Source organism: Aptenodytes forsteri, unplaced genomic scaffold, assembly GCF_000699145.1.
Source record: "Aptenodytes forsteri isolate BGI_AS27 unplaced genomic scaffold, ASM69914v1 Scaffold119, whole genome shotgun sequence".
Lineage (NCBI taxonomy): Eukaryota > Metazoa > Chordata > Aves > Sphenisciformes > Spheniscidae > Aptenodytes > Aptenodytes forsteri.
In genome coordinates this window covers 2,088,752-2,109,643 of record NW_008796165.1, presented here as the reverse complement: position 1 = coordinate 2,109,643, position 20,892 = coordinate 2,088,752, and the positions used below count along the sequence as shown (strand labels likewise).

The 20,892-nt window shown below is 36.7% G+C and overlaps 1 protein-coding gene across 1 annotated transcript in view; it reads right to left on the bottom strand.

The window, feature by feature from the left end:
• The window catches only part of PIGK (phosphatidylinositol glycan anchor biosynthesis class K), a 76,414-nt gene that overhangs the window by 54,761 nt on the left and 761 nt on the right, over positions 1 to 20,892 (bottom strand). The window contains exons 3-10 of the mRNA XM_009287435.1: positions 19,416 to 19,495; positions 17,063 to 17,154; positions 13,251 to 13,386; positions 11,489 to 11,600; positions 11,020 to 11,116; positions 10,558 to 10,675; positions 9,669 to 9,779; positions 4,585 to 4,757 (exon numbers count right to left, since the gene is read on the bottom strand). Coding sequence (XP_009285710.1) covers positions 4,585 to 4,757; positions 9,669 to 9,779; positions 10,558 to 10,675; positions 11,020 to 11,116; positions 11,489 to 11,600; positions 13,251 to 13,386; positions 17,063 to 17,154; positions 19,416 to 19,495 — 919 coding nt within the window. The remainder of the gene's footprint in view (positions 1 to 4,584; positions 4,758 to 9,668; positions 9,780 to 10,557; positions 10,676 to 11,019; positions 11,117 to 11,488; positions 11,601 to 13,250; positions 13,387 to 17,062; positions 17,155 to 19,415; positions 19,496 to 20,892) is intronic.

Here is a 20,892-nt window from a genome sequence, read left to right as displayed (position 1 = left end):
TAAGAGAGGCGGGGGGGGGGGGCGGTAAGGCGCTGATGTAAATCTATCACTGATGCAACAGCAAATCAGGATGCAAATGAGAACTGGGAATTTCTGGGAGAACAAGAGCTTTCAGAATTAGTCCTAAAAATGATTTATAAAACTTAAGAACTACAAATGTGAGGCATCATCACAAAAAAATGAATGGTGATCTCGGAACAAACCCAGCTTTTTCTATTTTTAAGAAAAGCCCACGGAGCTGAACAGCATCTACCAGCCAAAAAAATTAACTATTGGTTCACAAACTGGATCCCCATGGATTCAGGAACACACAACAGCAGCTTTACTTATTAAGCACATCAAACTGAAAATAACTAGTGGAAAAGAAGAAAGGACAGGAAAGAGAGAGAAAAAGAGACACACCAAAAAAAAAAAAATAGATTGAGAGAACATTAGCTATTAACATACTGCAAATGAACCAATTACTCACAATTTCTCTGTTACACAAGCATCCTTCCTAACATGGGTGGCTAATGTATTTATTTTTAGGAAAACAGTCACTGCCAGCAGTACCACAATTCTTCTTAACAAAAGTATTAAATATGAAGCCCAATTCTCAAAAGCAATGAAACTACGATTGTTTTATATGATGCTGTCTTTAATTCACTTCTTAGTACCCTCAAGAGAAATATTCATCCCAATTTTTACCAACACTTTCCGTTTATACACATCTTTTCCTCATGATAGGAGCTGAAACAGAGAAAGTGTTCCAACTGGCTGTAGAGTTACAATCCAAGTTTGAGACACTCCTAATTTATTAGATGTACTAAACTCTGCAAGGCTCCTTCTCCAAAGATGCAGGATTTCTTCTATTCCTTAACATTTACTTTTTGCTCTTTCATGGGGATTTAGACAAAACAGAATCAGCTGAAGCCCCAGAACCCCTAGCCTGTCAGGTTTTCTGCTAAAATTGGCAGCTACAAACCCAGTCAGGACTGCGGCAGCTGCAGAACAAGCCCTTTGAAGTGAACATAGCTTAGATTGAAACTGCTATGAAGAAAGGGAACAGCAGAGGATTCTTCTTTTTTATTTTTTAAAGCTTTTCCTCAGAAATATTCACCTACTACTATGTGGATAGAAAGAAAGCCTCTTCTTTTCATTAATTAGTAGTTGTTCTTTGTACGAGTCTCAGCCAAAGCCAAAGGAAACTTCAAAGGCCTCACTCATCAAATGTCATGGCTTGTGCTCAACATGAAACCGCCAGTTCTGATCTGGTTGCACAGCTATAGCTCACGCTGAGCTTGGGAGTGGATCCATATGATGAAGTAATTGCTAAGCAATCGTGTAACAAAAGAACAAACTTCTATTGAAAAGATTTGGCAAAGTCACAGCAGTGGGTTAGACAAAAACTTGAACAGTCTGGCAGCAGTACGATCCCAATACATGTTCATGCCTCACGTGACGTCATCTTCTTTACCCATTAGCTGTGTAATCAGTGGTTTATCTCTTTTGTTCGTTTGTTTTTTTAATGCCCTTATCTGCACATCTGATGCTTGCAACTTTAAAACAAACAAATCGGATCTAAGACAGAGTACTTAAGGCTGTGTCAGAGTTAAGGTCTGTATTTCATTTTCTGGTTATGCTCTGTAATGCAGATATTCTGTAGCCTTCTACTGCCACCAGTGTGGAAAAGGAAAAAGGTATCGAGCTAACATTGAGGGAAGAATAAAACAAAGAGGAAATGATTCATAAAGGAATGAAGCCAAGAGACTAACTATATCAAATATTAAACCAATAAAACCTCTGCAACTTACATTTTAGGAAAAAAATTGTAACTGGAATGCAATACAGAAAAAAGGAAAATAAGATTCTGCATAGATTTTGTCAGAATAAAAAAAGATCTGCACGCTCAGTAACCAATGTAATACATCAAAATTTGTATTAGTGGTATATATTTGTGATCTATCAGCTACTTCCTGGTAAATACTTCTTGCAAACCCTTAAGGGGCACAAGTTCAATTCTACATGACTTTTTTCCTCTTCACAAAGGCTTTTAAAACAATATTAGGCATGAACAAGATTATTCATGACTAATTTGGAAGGATTATTCATTTTTAATAAGCTTGGTTTGGATCTCTCCCAATGATACCAAAAAGAATAAACCAGGCTGTGCTAGCCCCATCTTTCCCTAGCTATTTTACGTAAGAGCGCGATCCAGGGTGTCAACAGCCATCACATTCCCAAAAGGCACAGAATGGTTTAACTAACACTGAGGAGATTAAGAATATGCACTCACGTTCTTTCATTCAAGGGTCGTTCTTATATTAATTTGGGACAATCTGGGTAGTATCTATTCAAAGATCACATAATTTGTGAAGTGTTCTGACTTCTTAATACCCTCGGAAACAGATGTGTGTAACATTTATAATATCGTTTAAATAAAACCACAGTAACTAGTTCTTGCAGAGCAGACCCTCCAAAACTGCATTTTTAAAAAGCATTAACATTTTTAATTAATAAATTCACTTGAAGCTATAATTCTTGAATTTGTTGTAGCAACACAGATCTGTCATACCAAGAGGTACTGACCTCAGAATTCTGTTTAAGGAATTTGTTAAACACTCCACATCACTATCTATACAGCTAAATTACAATTTTCCAGCACTTTTCTACAAAGTCCATACTTTCTTCTCCATTAAAAATACACTCTATAAACTCTTCCAAAGTGGTAACAAGAAACTGAGAATTGAAGTACTTTTTTGGAAAATCGTATCTGAATGTAGTGCAATGAATAACTTACTGTTTTACACGAGACCACTTAAAAATGCTCATGATGTTACAGACATGAGGCAGTATTCCATAAGCTGCTGCTGTGTGCTTCCATTCCTAGGCGTACACGTTCTCAAAGACTCTCTCAAGCTCCCATCCCTTCCAATTTCACAGATTTAAGTTAACCGGAATCACCATGATAATGTAATACAGCTTTCATTAAATATCAGAACGTTTCACAAGGATAATATTCCTCTCTGTGCATGAGTGCCCGTTTCTCAACATTGCTTCCATGTGTCCAATTCAGTAGTGTGTCAGATACCTAAAAACCCCTCATATATTGGCACCAAACTAACTCAAAAATAAAAGCTGAAAATCCCAACCAGTCATTTCCTGTTTCAGAACAGTAAAGTCGTCCAAAACCTGTTTCTCCTTTTAGTTGTCCACAAATTAGAAACCCACATAGGTTAAGTTTTCATCATGGTTTCTGACTGGCAAAATGTCTGTTATTTGCCAAAAGCTTTTTTTATTCTTCAGAGAAAAAAAACAAATTTAGTGTCACTAAATACTACTCTAAACTAAGGAGTCACAAAATTAGCTTAAGATATATATAGTTACTACTAACACACATGATACAGATAAAAATACAGTATGAAAATAAAATATGAAATACACTAAACCGTGTAGGGTATTTTTAATTATGAGGACCAGAGTTACTGTTATCTTTAGAATAGAATAGACTGTTTCAGTTGGAAGGGCCCTACAATGATCATCTAGTCCAACTGCCTGACCAATTCAGGGCTGACCAAAAGTTAAAGCATGTTGCTAAGGGCATTGTCCAAATGCCTCTTAAACACTGACAGGCTTGGGGCATCGACCACCTCTCTAGGAAGCCTGTTCCAGTGTTTGACCACCCTCTCAGTAAAGAAACACTTCCTCGTGTCCAGTCTAAACCCTCCCAACTACTTTAAAATTAATGACTGCTATCCACTAACTTGTTCTTTGATTTGAGCAACAGTGAACAAGGTAGACAATAATTTACATAAATTTATGAGTTGAAAAATATTTCATCCCTGGTATAGCAAACTATTTCAATCCTTTTTTTTTTTTTTACCCTCACAGAGGACAGTGTCATGAAACATAAAAGATGCAACAGAAATGGAAGTACAATGCTAAATAAACTCTACAGTACAAGCACATCTTCCTTTACATGTTCCCAATAGGTGGCAACAGAATACCAAAAATACAAAGCAGTTTGTAATTCTTTCTTCATCCACAAAGTAATGGAAGCCCCGTTACAACTTCTATTAATGAACTTGCACCAGCAGTTTTATTCAAATGAATTGTTGCCTCTCAGCAACAGAAATTCTCAGGACAGTTAATGTCAAAAGCCAGAGAATTCACAGAACAGAAACAAAGTATTTACTAAAAAGCTAGTTGTTATGAAACAACTAACTGACAGCTTATACACAGAGCTTATCTGAGGGAGTAAGCTATTACAAGCAGGAATTTACAGTAACAAAATATTTCTGCATATTAAAGACAAAATGTTAAGGAAGAAAGAAAATTCTAGACTGATTTTTTTGTTGCTGACATCCACACCTTGGTCTTTAGCAGTATTTATTTACAAGACTGAATAAAGGGATGAGCATTTTTAAACAAAGTTTTCAGCCGACAAACCCCAACTTTATCAGTAGTAGCAGGTCCATACTAACTCCCTGATTCTTTGTAAGGAATGACAGGAAATCAGAGTTCTTCTTTCCTTGACAGTTATACAACTATTTTGTTTCTGTGGCACAGAGCTATACAAATCAAGTCTAAATAATGACTACTTACTTGCTTTCAAAACCAGCTAGGTCACTGTCCAAAGAAATTGTCTCTGTTGTAATTTCCACCTTTCTCACACTGCCAAAGAAGTCTGTTATCAGAACATTTTGCGGGTCTCGCTGGAAGAGATCAGTTCGGTGCCCAGGCGTGGAAACGCACAAACTTTTTGGACAGACCTGAAACTGGAAACCAAGATGGACAATCATATCCTGTCCCTCATTCATCAATAGTCTCTACATATACCTTCCAAAATGAAATCGCTATGAAAAGAAAGATAAATGCCACACATAACTTGCATTAATTTCAGTACAAACTCCACAGCTGAAAAAAAATGATTGAACAAAAACATTACAAGGCATAAACATCTTGATTATGCATTTCAGAAAACCTTTATCCTCAGAATTATGCCATTTGAGTTTAGAAATGCTTCTGTGAAAGCCAACCATCAATTACATCTAATTGATTAAATGCACAAATGTATTTCTGAATATAGATGCAGCAATGCTGCTATAACCTTCCAAAAAGCACAAGTGGGTATAAATTCTTCATATTTACCAAAGGGAGGCAGGCAAGATTAAACAAGCCTTGGTAAGTGGCTAATAGTAAAGTCTTCATAAAGAAGCAAGAATTTACATTTTGATTGAAAAGAAAAAAATCTTAGTCTTATTTCTAGTTTATAGCCTGCACATTAATGCAAAATTAGGATCTTCAAATATCAAAGGTGGTTTTGTGTACATTTAGTTCACAGAGACATCCTGTAAAACCTACAAATTAGCTATATACCTTATTATTTATTTTACCTATGTATTTTGTCTACATATAAGATCCACTACATCCAGCACACATTGCAACACCTGGAAGACAAGAACAGCACTAAAACTGTTTTCAATGGACTCAATTCTGTACAAAGGTACATTTGCAGAAAAGAAGTAGATGTAACAGTGGCAGATTTGTTGTAGCATTTAGAGTATCTGACAAGACAGCATGCCTGTTAAATAACAAGATTTATGTACCCAGCAGATATTCAAGGCAAAACCAATGCACCTTGGACACAATGCCTTTTTGCACAAGTCCTACCACACTCACCACAAAAGTATCTAGTACTTCCCATCTGGACAGATCCCTTATTTCAAGGGATCTTGTAATGCACATAATGTAATATAATAAATAATAATTGGTTTGTATTTTTATTAATAATGCTACATAGCTTAAAGTGCCATGAAATGCAGGCCAAGGCTTCATTCTCTCTAGCCTCCTTGATGAGCTTGGAAAGCTGAGTTCATGTCTCAATCATACCTTGTAATGATTGTGTGGGTTGTGTGACCAAACACACAACCCTACTAGACACAGGAGCTAGACACACATCCCTGCTAGAGGGAGGCGCTAGCTCTACAGTGCTCTCGACAGTTTAATGAGCAAATGTTGCTGTCCCTTCAACTGTCTCATGGGCAACCCGCAGACCGCCTGGAAACAGTGTAGATTATGTGAGTTCTTGTATGTTCCAGCAACAAAGAACATTTAACAGAACAGATTAATGTACAGGACTATGAAGGACGCTCTCCACAGGGATGCTCATCTTCCTTAATCTTAAATTCTCCAAGTGATTTTCACAAACGGGTTCATCAGTCACTGGATCCAGAGCTTATATACCTAATTCCATCATGGGTCAGTACTTAGAAGGTTGCACACTTAGGACAAAATCACAGATCCTAATTAGCTCAATGCAGATGCAGCCTCAATTATCCCAGATCATGGCTGACAAAACCTGTGAGTTTCATTCCATACTTCCTAGCAGAAATTCTGTGCTCAGCCTGACACAAAATGCATGGACTTGTAGGGCTCCTTCTCTTAGGACAACAGAGCCCTACGTTTAAAAATTTTCCCAGAGAGGAAACAATGTACCTGGCTTTTCTTCAGAGAGGACAGATTCTATCTCCCCATTCCTCCCTTCTGCTCCATTACAGTTTCTCTTTCATACCTTGTCTTTTTTGACTAAGCCTGTAAGCATACGGCATTAGGCTGCTGGTCCAGGGAGACTTCAGCTCACTTTCACTTTTACCTTAACTGAAGCACACAAGCACACATATCCACCAAGCTCTTTTTTAATGATTCCCAACTCTCTTGTTGGCAGAGTATCACACAGCTGCTAAAGAAAAGATACAGGCAGATCAAATCTTTCTGTTACCCTCCTTGTGAAGTGAAAATGAACTAGACTTATCAGCATCACGCTTCCCATACAAAGCCACCTGTCAATGCACGCAAACCCTCCTAAGTTTCAGTTTCACCAAAATGCAATCAATTTTCTTCAACTCTGCTCCAACTAAGGGCACAAACATAAAAACTAAGTCTTTGAAGTAAGCTATAAAAGCTAAGTATTTGTTTTAATCCTGCTATTTGATGCATAAATCTATGCTGCAGTTATACCATTAAGTCTCTCTTCCAAGCTCCCAAGAGAGTGTAAATGTCCCAAAACAACTGCATCAGCACTGAAAGTGGGAAATTGATACTGCACCCAACTATTTCTAACCTGTCCCACAACAATTTACTACCATAACATGTTGAGATGAATCTTGAACAAAAATGTGCAATGGCACTGAGAAGACTTCAGTATTAAAAATCCACCTATCCAGTACCAGTGTGAGAAAAGAAAGACTGCAGAGCAATTACACCACAGCAGACTAATACTAATAACTGAGGTCTTCTGACAAAAAAAGAAAAGGCAAACGCTGGCTAAATGAAACACATTTGTTCATGTGTCGATTTTTCCAAATTTTTTTAAACAAGCTATTATTCAAATAAAGCTAAACAATTCCCCAAAATGGGAACTTTGTTATCTTGACTTTTCTTAACAACATTTTTAGCTATTTTTTGACAAATTATATCTCATTTAGAAATTTATTTGAATCTCATTTTAAAAGTTCAAATGTGTGACATTTCAACTTAGTCTTTACTTTTTCAGAATTGTGATCAAACCGAAAGTCAGTCATTTGCACAGCTTTATGCTATCCCTTAGCAACACAGATGGAGCAGGTGGGGAGTAGGTGGAGTAGAATATGAAAAAAGATGTCTCAATCTTTGCAGGAATGCAATATCCAAATCTTAGGTGGATGTCAAGAGAAGCTGTTTTAAGAGTGGTTGGAGGAAAGTAAAGAGGTGATGGGATAGAAGCAGTGTAACAAATACACAGTACTTCTAAAAGAGCAGACATTTGACATATCAGAAGATCAAACAACTAAACATTAGCTAGTAATTTTAAAGCTAGTAGTGAGCCACTTAATATGTTATTCTGAGTTTGGAAAGCATTAATTTTAACAAATCACACTTGGATAAGCAGGTCTTTGTTCTTAAACCAGCACAACACTAACAGTGCATTCAAGTGCCAAAGTATCCCCTGTAACTGTTGGCAAATAAATGGGCTTATATCCTTACCACGGACTAACCATATGTCATTTTGGAACTCTTAGATGAAGGCCTGAAAAGCATCGACTCGAAATCAAGAGGTCACGTTTGCTGAAATACGTGCATATAATGACTCAGTACATGATCATCACAAATTATGATATATTGGGTCCACTCTCTTCCTTCCCAGAGCAACAATAAGCAGATCGACGTATGGTAAGATGACTTACATGATGTAAGGAATTCACCAGTATGGGATAACTTCCCACAGCTCTTCCTGAGTATTTGGCATATAAACAAAAACGCAAGGGAGAATGTTTAGGTATCTTCTCCAAAGAGCTCAAAAGGTAAACTACTTGGCCAGCTAACAAGTTTTCTATACTTTTCACAACAAATGGATTAATATCTAGCTGGCTAGACCAGTTATACCACTTCCCAGATGGTGTCTTATGCAGTAAAAACCACTGTTCATTTTTTATGACTTTTTAACATCAATTCGTTTTTTGGTTTACAGAACAGAGTTCTAAAGTGTTGTTTGAATGAACTGGCTAGAAGAAGATACATAATCAATAAAGAACTTGCATATTCCTCTTTAACAAGATTGATTTTGAAGTTATCCGTATTCCATGATCAGAAGGTATTAAATTACAGGACAGAATTTCATTCCCATGGTAGTAGAAGAATCTTGAATCTTAGTCACTGAATCAATTCTGTATCACCATAAAATCTGTCAAGTGGGGGCTGTTCAGAGTGAATTCTACTACACATCTAGCAGCCAGGCTAACACCATCCCCTGCAGACAGAGGGTGGCATATAACTTTTGAGCAGCTGCTCCTTTTACAGAAATGAATCAAAGACAATGCGTTCTGGAAGTGGTGGCTCTTAGATCACTGACGCAGCATGTCAGCATTTACAGCTACAAGGCACCAAAGCATAATGTATTACTACAATGAAACTAGTGTTGGAATAGGTATAAAGGGTTAATAGACTATATAAAATACGGTTACTTCTTATGTCATCTCACCAGTGTATACATCTAACTGTTATAGAGGCATTTTCATAAATTTTGTCATAGGTTATCGGTTTTGGTTTTTTTTTTTCCTCCTGCCTCATACCTGAAAGCTACAATTGATATTTACCTAAGATATAATTAACTCCAAACACTGATGGATTTGGACATATCTTGCTCAGGAACCTAAGCAGATATACAGAGAAATTAGTCTCTGCAGGCATTTGTGAGTGCACAGTTAGAATTCTAACTGTTTAATCACCTTTGCAAAACAGTATCAATGGCTGCCTTTGGTTGTGACAGTTTCCTCATCTGCAAAGTGTCTGCTATCCACTAAGCTGATTTTAGAAGCTTCCTACTATCGTTTTTCACGTGCAAATACTTCATTCTATTGAAATGAATATTTAATGAATACTTTATTCATTTTTCAATGAATAAAAAAATCTGGCTAATTTTGGTTAATTTTTTCTGTAGCCAGCAAACCACTTCCACACTGAGGACAAGCCTTAAAGTGTTACACTATGACTACATTTAATAACGGCAGAAAGACCCTCCCCCCGAAGCTGCTTCCAAGAGAAACAGCAGGAGAACAAAAACCATTTGGAGAACCCTACGGACAAAGTAAATTAGTTTTGAAACTGTTAAAGTCATTAGCATATTCATGAATCCTGAGTATTCTACTTACTAGGTCATTCATATTTGTCTGACTGGCTGGATGAATTTCTTCCAAGAACTCCAGCACATAGAATGTGTATCTGTCCATAAGATGAACGCCAATCCCAAGATCAGGTTGATGCTTAAAAACAACACACAGCGGTTATTGGGCTTTTGCAGGAGAGAACTCAGTATTTAGGAGAGGGAACAGAATGTAATAGCATGTTACAAAAGTTAAGCATAGGTTTTTTTGTTCTTAGGCAAATTACACAAAGAAAATGACTAGCCATGAAGAAACATACTGTTGACAAGCTGAATAACACAGTTTATCTTCATTTTTCTAGACTATATCCTGGTAATCTCCATGTTTGCCAAAAAGCAGGAAATCCCTTCTTCTTAATGGGCCAGTACAGATTTGTGGGCTGCCCTGAGCTTCTTAGGATTTGGAAAACAGGGCTGGGAGACACAGCTTATCTTATAGCACTGTATGGGTTTAGGTAATCCTGACCTGCTGGTTTTGGTCTGGCTAGGACCTCTCTCCTATCACTCCTTCTGTAATTCAGCTGCGATATAATTACAGCAGGTGAGAGGTAGTGGGTATTTTTTTTTGTGTATCCTAGACTGAATATTCCCCACGCATCTCTCTCAGTAGTCTTCCCATAAAATTTCTTCCTGTCCTAGGCAATGCATAGATCGGCCAGCAAGCACAGAAATCCATCATTAGCCTTGTTCTTTGGGACAGTGCACAAAAACAAGCAGGAAAAGTATACTTACAAGTTTTGTCAAAACCACACTATGTAACTAAATACCTTACACATTCAGCAATTAGAAGGGAAATTTTTAGTTAAAAGTCAATAGGACCTGTGCTTTTATCTCAGGCATTCTGAAAATTGTCTTCAGGACCACAAAAATCTACTTACTGATAAAGAATCTTCTCCAACTTGGCTGCTAGCCAAGGCCATTATATTAGGTGAATAAAACCGTTCATACATGGATGCTCCTTGACAAGTATCAATAATAAACAACAACTCATTGTACCTGCAAGAAATAGAACAGCCTCCTTACCTGTCTCTCTTTAAATTGAAACAACATATACATACTTTGCTTTTTAGTTATCAGGACAGCTGCTAGGAACCTAAGGAACAGAAGAGTTCACACTGACTGTAAGACGCGAGTTTAGTTGAAGCAATACATTCGAGCAGCTGCAACTGCAGGAAGCGGAAAACAAAAATTAAAACTCTTCTTTTGGAATGCAAACTTTTCATGAAATTTTATGGACAACAGATAGTATCACTGCTGAAGGTAAGCAAGGCCTACCAGTAAGACTTCAGGCATGTTCGTGAAATAGAGTATTTAACCTCTAAATAATGCTTTTTTCTTACCTTCTTTTCTGCCACATTTGTTCAAAGGCATCAGCAAGTTCTACATTTGTGATTTCTTCAGAATCTTGAAATTTTAGGAAACCATTTCCACCATGGCCTGACAGAAAAATCAGAAGTTAGGCAAGTATGTAGGTTAAAGGAAGATATTCAGCCTGGTTGACCATTTTTCTAAAAAAAAAAAAAAAAAAAAAAAAAAAATCATAATTCTCTTTCTCCAGACAGACTCCAGCAAAAAAAATATTAGTACAGTAAGAACAGTACACATACATCATTTAAACTGGAAACTATACTTGCTAAGTACTGTGTACAGGTTTTTTCTTAATTAGTATGACATACTAAAAAAAGAAAAAAAACCCTTTTGTTGATCCTTTTGTCTGTTTGGACTCCTGATGGGATTTCATGCTTTCAAACAGGTCCATCCAACTGAACAACAAACATCAATAAATTGTATACAGAAACCTGTAATTACCCGTCATATATATTAGAATATTGCTTCTGTCATCAGAAAGAAGACGTTTAGATCGCGGTGTGCTTGGTGGAATTCTTCCTGTTAATACACGCAAGAAATTTTCGACAGTAACCTATGAATAGAAGGATAAAGTAATTTTCTAAAGAGAAAAATATTGATTAACAACTCTAGGCTGGGTTACATAAATTAAATAATGGAGCACTAAAATAGAGAAGGCTTCAGGGAGACCTTATTGCAGCCTATCAGTACTTAAAGAGGGCTTATAAAAAAGACGGCGGCAGACTTTTTAGCAGGGCCTGTTACGACAGGACAAGGGGGAATGGCTTTAAACTAAAGGGGGGTAGATTTAGACTAGGTATAAGGAAGAAATTTTTTACACTGAGGGTGGTGAAGCACTGACACAGGTTGCCCAGAGAGATGGTGGATGCCCCATCCCTGGAAACATTCAAGGTCAGGTTGGACGGGGCTCTGAGCAACCTGATCTGGTTGAAGATGTCCCTGCTCATTGCAGGGGGGTTGGACTAGATGACCTTTAGAGGTCCCTTCCAACCCAAACTATTCTATGATTCTAGGATTAAAATATGCAGCATATCTAACCAGATGTAATATTGCATGGTATAAACTGCATAAACAGACATTTTCTGTTAAAGGTTTTACTGCAGGTTCACAATCACATGGTACCTTTTACTTTATCCCACTAACATCAGCCTGTTACTTTATTATTTATATCCAGTAAGTCTACTACCATTATAATTTCTAAATACATTTTCATTGATCTGAAAACTTGTCAGCATATAGCTTTATTCTGCCAAAGCTGCTCATGTACTCACAAAATACGCCGACATTAGTGTGTGTTACCATGGAAAAATAAAAGTTTAAATTCCCTCTGCAACTCAGGAAAGGAAAAACAAGATCAATTTCGGTTACATAAGTCTTTGAGCGATCAGGTAAGACCCATCTGGATGGTGATTCTAAAACATCCTATCAAACACCACTTCCTCTTCATGCAGATGTACACAGCTCAAATGCTAGCAACAAATCCATACTCAGGAAAAAACATGATAAAAAGAACATCTCTCTGTTTCAGTGTTGTATCTTCACTTCTTTATACAAAGCTTCAGAGAAATAAAACATCTACTATATAGTTAAACATGTTCCTATAAACCTTTAGTAATTATTATATAGCACTATTAAACCATACAATTGATGTCCAATTTAAGATCACCTGGTAAAGACACTGTCTGTTTGAAGGAATATAACACAAAAATGGAAAGCTGATCGAATGAGATTTCTATATAGTAATTACTTTACAGTAATGATTAAGTTATGGCTTTTGTTTTATTTTGATAAAAGCATATGCTTAAGATTAGAAATTTAAGTAGGTCTCCCTAATAAACATTTCACTTGCACGCCAGAAGTTTCACAGTGGTGTTAGGTGTTTGCAGGATGAGACACTGACCAGCCATTTCCAAAGAAGAGAAATTTCAGTAATATGTGTGTATTCCTAACACATACAAGGAGTTCCATAGATTCTTTTAACTGTGGAGATTCCATTATTTAAAATAGCCAATACACAACATGTTTCTAGTTTAACAAATTTCAAATACAAAACCAAGTATCAAAGAGGGGAGTTGATAATGAAAGCCCAGCCCAGAATCAGTAATGTGAATAGAAAGATTTCCTCAGACTTCACAGATGATGTATAAATCTTTAAACCAACACTAAAACCAAAGACCCAATGATTTAATTAAAGCACAGTCACCTCGTAGCTTCTGTAATCCACTTCCACATCATCTCCATAGACGTTTAGCTCCATGTTTTTATGACTAAACACAGTAGCTGGTTTGGGATTTCTGGGATTACATGCCATATCATCTGCTAGCATCAGGACAATATGACTACGGAAAATAAGACAAAAACATTTCAGCCATTCTACTTCCACATAACAGTCAAACGGAAATTACAACAACACCGTCCCATGATTACAACAATAGCTTAACATTAAGAAGATTCCTGGAATTGTAAGTGAAACTTTGCTTAGTTATACCCTATTTCCTTATGTACATCCTCACTATTATAAAGATACCACACATGGAAATGCAGCTAGCTGTTATTTATCTACAGGATTAAGTTAGGCCAAAGAAGAGCACAAGAGTAGCTGACATGAGCAACTTTATGATACAGACTTGCCTGGACCTAGGCTGGCAGAACTCTTTATAAAAAATCCAGAGATTTTTATGGGGCACTAAATCATTTCATGCAGCTCCACAGAACAAATCACAGCCTGTTTACACCCCCTCAGACAAATCAGTTAAAAACTTTATGACAAATTTTAATTAAATTTGAGAAGCTCCTGAACATTTCTCAAACCATTATACTACATCTGATACACTACTGTATGATTACCTGTATTAATGGAATTTTCCTGAAGAACACAAGTAGGCTGACACCAGACGTTTTGTCTTCTTCATAGGACCAAGAAAAAAAACAACCCAGCATTTCATAGAACCGAGAAAAAAAAACCAGCACATTATAAAGCTGTTCCAAATTGCATGCAGCCAAAGATCTATATTTCACCTGGCAGGGTCAGGTTTGGGTCAAAATATGAAATAACAAGTAGTCACTGGAGACTGTTAGCACTAGGAAGAACGTGCCAGAGATGTCTGGAACAAGGTGAAGTCAGTCCTTTCCTTGGATAACCCTGTCTTGGATATAGTTTCTCCTGGACTGTGATCTTTGTGTTCTCCCAAACAATGCGTACAAAAGGAAAGCTCTGTATCCTGCAAAGAATGCTGCTAATTCAGACTCTCAGGCACACAGTTATAAATTAAACTGTGTCCTGCTATTTAAACACCACTCCTGTGCTTATCATCGTTCACCTATATGTCCGCATGAGCACTTTAAGAGTAAAGTTATTCTTTATTAAGCGCTGATATGGTCCACACTGTACAAAGGAAAAAAAAGGAAAAGAAAAAAAAGAAAAAGGAAAAAAAAAAGAAAAAAAGAAGAGAGAAATGCTGTCCAAAATAACATAAGCATAAATCCTTAAAAATAATCAAAGTAAATTATTTCGATGGGAATAAAATGCTGGCATAATTATGAAGCTGTAATGACAGAAGCCAGAGGAGGACAACTACAGAAGAGAAATAAAGTTTTTTTTTTTTCTCCACACATGCACAGCAGTACAAAACTATTTTTATATAAGCGTATCATTAAAAGGGAATTAGTTGGAAGCAAGTGTTGAATATATGCCTTGCAGATTTACTGAGATAGTCATGTGTACACCCATTTTTTTTGTATTACAGTCAGAAGATAATATTTCAGACTAAGCCACCACTAGGCCTACAGTTTAGCACTGTATTTTTGCTAGGAATGTGTCTATTAAAAAAAAGAATTAAGAATCACACATCACTCAGTAAAAGGTCCTGCATAGTAATAGTACAGACAGGTGAGCACAAACATGCAAAGTTTGTATACTGTATGGCATTCTCAAAAGCACATGAAATATCCCACGGTTAAACAGAACCGTGGTGTACAAGTGGTTCATACATGCAGCAAAACAATCTAGGTGTTAACTTGCAGCTTAAGTGTTAAACCAAAGTAATCTAACCATATATCACATTAATGCTATTTTCACGATGTAAAACTTATACTGTATAATGATTCCACAAATTAGAAAGAATTTCTGAATTCATTTTGGCTTTGCTTTATTTTAGCAAAACTTTTCTTTTACAAATTGGAGCATTGTGCCCACATGTCAACAAACCAGAGCAACTTACAGTTATAAAACCACAAATCATTTTATTAATGAGTTCTGTTGTTGGACGACACATCTATTTAAACCACCAAATTGACACAGTTCCATTCAAAATTAGGCTATGCACAAACACCTCCAAAAAAACCCAACCCCAAGAATCGTGATAAATGTTTATTTTTAAGATGTGATTTTGGGGTGTTTTTTTTAAGTCTTATCAATATTTTGAATGAAGTCTTGCAGCAAAGAAAGAAAAGCTTGTTTAAGGGAGAAACCCACTCAAATCCATGTAAAAATTGCTGCAAATGGGAAAAAATAGGTGCGCTCGCTCTCTAGGTCTTCTCCAATGTCTTATTCTTGACCTCAGTCTAAAGCATTGCTGGCTTTTTGAGATTCATTTCCAGATCCTTGCGTATGGATAAGAAACGGATCAGACTACTGAACAACAGAAATCTCCAGCCATGCTGTAGTTTTTGCAGTATTTCTAAAACTGCTATCTATTTTGACATTAATAGTGAAAATGGATGGATGCAGAGAAGAAAGTCCTTGGGTAAGAGTAGAACTAGGGAAAGAATTTCTAAGGTAGTGCCTAGGGCACCTATGCTTCAAAAGCTATACAGGAGATAAGACAGATGCTTCTGAATGAGATGTGCAAAAAAAAAAATGCCATATTTCTGTGGCTTTTAGCCCACAGTGCTTAGGCAGTACGTTCCCTTGGATTTATAGCCCCCAAATGCTTCCAAAAACTAGGTTTCAACATCCCCTCTTTCAAAAACCGAGATGTCACTCTTTTTAAAAATAAACACAGGAAACAGGACGATACTGCCATTGCATTCACAGTTGAGTGGAAGCTAAGTGGAGACTCCAGATACTACAGTTTTGGATTTGGACAAAAAAACGCCATACAAATTTGATCCAGTGGAATATGCATTTTGCAATGACAAAGCAGGCCATACCTCTTTAGGCAGACATGCTGGAAGAACTATCAGTCCCCTAAACTAACATTAAAAACCAGGACCACCAGGATTTCCATAGGAGCCTATGGATACCTATAACCTATTATTCAATGGATGTTGGTGCCTAAAATTTGCTTCCACAGTTCTGGTACAAGTAAATTGCATTCCAAAACAGCTGGATGGAACTGTGCCAGTACCCCTAGAACTTCCAGTAGGAACACAACTAAAAGACACTTCAGAACAGTTTGTTCACCTTCCTAATACTGTTGTCAGAGAAGGGATACTATTTTAACCATTGTGCTATCGCTAGAGAAACACAATTTGTATGGACAAAGCTTCTGGTTTCTCTAAAAACATCATGCAAAATGCATTTTTCAAGGCTACTTTCAATATGTAAGAGCTGCTTTGTTCAGGGCCTTTAGCTTAGAGACTCTCAGCGTAGCTGCAGATGTGGAAGTCTTACATTTTAGTACAGTTAGGGTTGCTAACATGTCCACACTGAAAGGAAATTAAACTACAGCAAAAGCCGTATCTCAGAGTAGTATTGTCATTGCTGAATGCATTTATCAATTTTCACATTACGCTTTCACCAATCTACTAAGTGGTACATTTTAGTGGCCAGATAGCTCCTCATGTTTTTAATCTAATTAGCCTATTCCAACTGGAAGTTTTATTATATAACTTGTTGCTTTTCCTTTTGAACAACATTGCTGCACTTTTCAATACACTGATGTGATCACATCCTTCCTTTTTACTTTTATGCAGTTAAACTGGGGAGAGAAATGTATTTTTATACTGCTTCAGACAACAAGAGAACTTTAATAGCACATTTGCAAGGAATTGTATTCACCTAGATTTCCTCACCTATCAGGAATGCCCAGTCTCTTGACACTTCTGTATACTGAAAGAGTATTTGCCACATGACGATAATTAAACCAGAATCGAGATGTACACACCTTGAATTTTTAAGGAAAAAAAAAAGCATATTAAATAGTGTAAAAGATATAAATGGGCCTGGCACATTGCATCAGAAGACCACGATTACGGGAGTACCAACAAACTAGTAACAAATCAGAAAGAACATAGGAACACCAAGAAACTCGTGATATAAGCTTATATAAATCTTTGTTGTACCAAAGCAACAAATGCCGAAAATGAAAGTTTAAAAAAAAAAGTTCTTAACATGAAAAAATTGTCATAAAACCCAACTAAGTATAGAAAGTGGCACTTTAGGGAATAATTCAGCAATAGTAAGTGGATAAGCTAAATTTTTTTCATTTGCTTTCTCCATATCAAAAGGAAGAAAAATCAACGGAAGAGTTCTCATCTCAATAGCAAACCCATTCTGGGAGCATTCTTGCACAAAGGCATAAGTGAATTCATGCAGAAGCCACACACAAGGGAAAATACACTGAGGACATTTGCATTTGAGGAGTCAAATATAATAAAGAAAGAGCTAAGTGAGCTCTAACCAAAATCTGAATACAAATTCTCAGAAATCTCAAAGGAGTTCAGGTTCTACTGTTTTAACAGGCACAGGGTTGGGGATCAGCCATTCCTGTACTTAAACTATTCCCTAGGTCAGATATTACTTAATCCGTCCTCAAAAACCTCAAACCAATGAGATTTCAAAAACCTTAAGAAGCAATCTGCTGTAGTCTCTTAGTAGCCTTACCATTGTCCTTGTGTTTAACTTAAGTTCACTACTTTTTGTTTGTTCCGCACCAAGGACAGCAATTGTCCTTTGGAGACAAATTTCCTTCACTTTTACAAGTCTTTCGAACAGACAAAGGAAGCAGCATTTAGAAGAGGTGACTTTAAAACCACAAAAACAGAGAAGCAGGAATGAGCATTTAAGAAAGTTTTTTAATTTTTCAGCTTTAAATGTACAGCTCTAATTTAAATAGAGACATCTTTAAATAAAGTTACATGATGTAACATCTTTTTCTTTACCCTTTCCATAAAAAGAAATGAGTAGTAGCTTAAATAATAATAAAAATTCAGCCTGAAAGGATCCCCTTGAGTCTCGATCATCCCGTCAGTTAGAAATTTAAAAAAAGCCCACAGGAATCAGTCCATGAGAACATTTGCCTTCCAGCAAGATTTAAAGCTCTGAAAACTAACTGTGGCCAATCTAGCGGTGACATTTCAAGATATTATCATCTGCCCCTTTCCTCCATTAGTGCCCTTACAACACAGTGGAAAATGTGTCTATGCTTTAAATATAGCTATTCACACTGCAGCATATTAATTCAAACTACTGATGAGGTGGGACTGCAATACAATCCCAGGCTTGAAGTGCTTAATAGCAGTAAAACCCTCCCTATTTTACTACTTAAAGAATTAGTAGCAGTTGTTATAAAGCTTAATCATGAACTACTGAAAAAATACAACCAGCAGAGAATCTGTTGAGGACAGAAAGTATAGCTCCTTGGACCTAATTTTCCACTTTCTTTGTGTGTTTTTATGGGTACTAATAAAAGCACCTATTTGTTAATAGTATTAAAGTACTACTTGATGGTTTAATAGTTTCGAGTTTGTACATTGTAGAATATAGAAATTATTCCTTCTAATTCAATTAATTACCGTTAACTTTCCTTTTATATTGCTCAATTTTAGTATCTGGAAAACAAACAGCTGCTACTGAGTAATTACAATAGCATGCTGAAACAAATGAGTCATTAAGACCTGAATTGTGATTAAGAACCAATTGTGTAGCATGATTCAAAGCTAATAAAAGATTCATGGCAAAGAAAAAAAAAAATCTAGGATAAGAACAGTTGATCTAAACATTATGTTGCCTGAATTTATTTTATTCTAAGCCTGTTATCACAAGTTAACAGATTGAGCAAGAAGAAAAATCAGAAATAAATTGTACCTTTCTGGTCAAAGAGCTATACTTCTCTGATATCAGAATTACACTTTTGTTCAATATGCAGTATGGTAATTTAACTGTTTTAATGCTGTCAGAACTTTTGTTTTATGAATCCTGCCATGTAGCTAGATGTTTTGAGTGCTTGAAATGCAGTCACACTGAGAAGATAATTTTATTATAGTATAATAAATTTGCAGGCACAATTTCAAATTTATTCATTTCCAAGTCTTTATCTTTCCATTTCTTTCAAATGAGCAGAATTCTTGAGTGACTGTTGCAATTATGGCTCCCTATGAAAAATTGTCAACTTTACTGGAAGAAAACAACCTGGACCACACTTACCAAAACCGCCCAGTTATTTGTATGTCCACTTCTAAAGAACTGTTCTGCTTGATCCTGAAAGACGGAGAAAGAAATGCCCACTCATATTTTTGTTGTTTCCACAAAAGTGTTCAATGCATATGTTTACCACAGCTTAACACTGAATAAACCTTACAAAAGCTTCAAGAGAGGTAGTTTTTCTTATTCTGTTTTACACATTTCATGCAAGCTAATTGCTCCAAATCTTTCCCTGAAAATTGCTAAATAACAAAGGAGAAAGAACTATTAGTCACTTTTAGCTTAGTTAAAACAAAAAGCCCACACATTTCTATTCCAAAGGACACTCCAAGAACAAAATAAAACGATTTATTGACCTATAGTTTCTTCCTTAATGAGAAAAGGGGCTTGGATTAATTTCTATTTTCATTGTTGCTCTCATCTTTTCAAAAGCAAGTAAGTGAATCTGCAATTTTAACCCATTCTAAATCCAAGGTGGTTACATTTATCTTCCAAAACAAGGAGCTATGACAACAACAACCTTCTCTATAGTCTGTGTAACCTTCTCTATAGTCTGTGTTATCCATAGTTCCCACCATGCTTTGCAGAGGAGAGGGCCCTTTTTCTTTAACAGATAGCATAAATCAGGACACAGAAAGGGGATAAGGCTTTCAGGAGGTAAGGGAACGAGTCTGTCAGAGGCCAAGAATCCAGACTTGCTGACTCTTAATCAGACTCTGTTAACTCTCGGAGGGGTACTGGGCTGATGCCTGTGGTCTCACACAAAACACACAGTAACAGAAAAAGTGCTTGTTAAAATATATGTAAAGCATACTGTACTTCAAGTAGCAAACAATTTGCAGTTTAATTAGTAATCTAAAGACTCTGTAAAAATATTTCTACTATTTTTTGTCCTATTTGTAATAATATACATATATATAGTGATATACTAATATATATATAATAATATACTAATTTCAAGTATAACAATTTGTTAATAAAGCAGAATTCAAACGCAACCACCACTCCAGATGTAGCGTGGGCACTGTGCAAAATGCATAATTACTGAAATACGAAAGTACTCCCGCTTGAAAAAAAATATTAGCTCCTTCCGTGTGTAAATGTCCCAGACCTGCGAGCAGGGCAGACGGCGCTCAGGCGCTCAAGCCCAGGTGAGCCCGGGCAGCTCGACCGCCAGTGAAACCACCCAACACCCCGGCCCTGGTTTTTAACCGAAGAAACTCTCTTCGCACATAACTTCGCCAGCAAATGGTCGGAAAAGGAACACAGAACACCGACTACCGAAGGGTGCACCGCGCAGCCGAAGAGAGACCGCGTTTCAGAAACCCGCAAGCGTATTAAAAGACAGTTGGGGTTTTTTTAACTTTAAACAGTTTAAACAAGGTACACGTGCCTGACAAGCCCCGTTGTCTCTGGGACGTACTGCGTTACAGCTTACAAAACACTAAATCCCCGCGGCCGGGTGGGGAGCCGCCGGCAG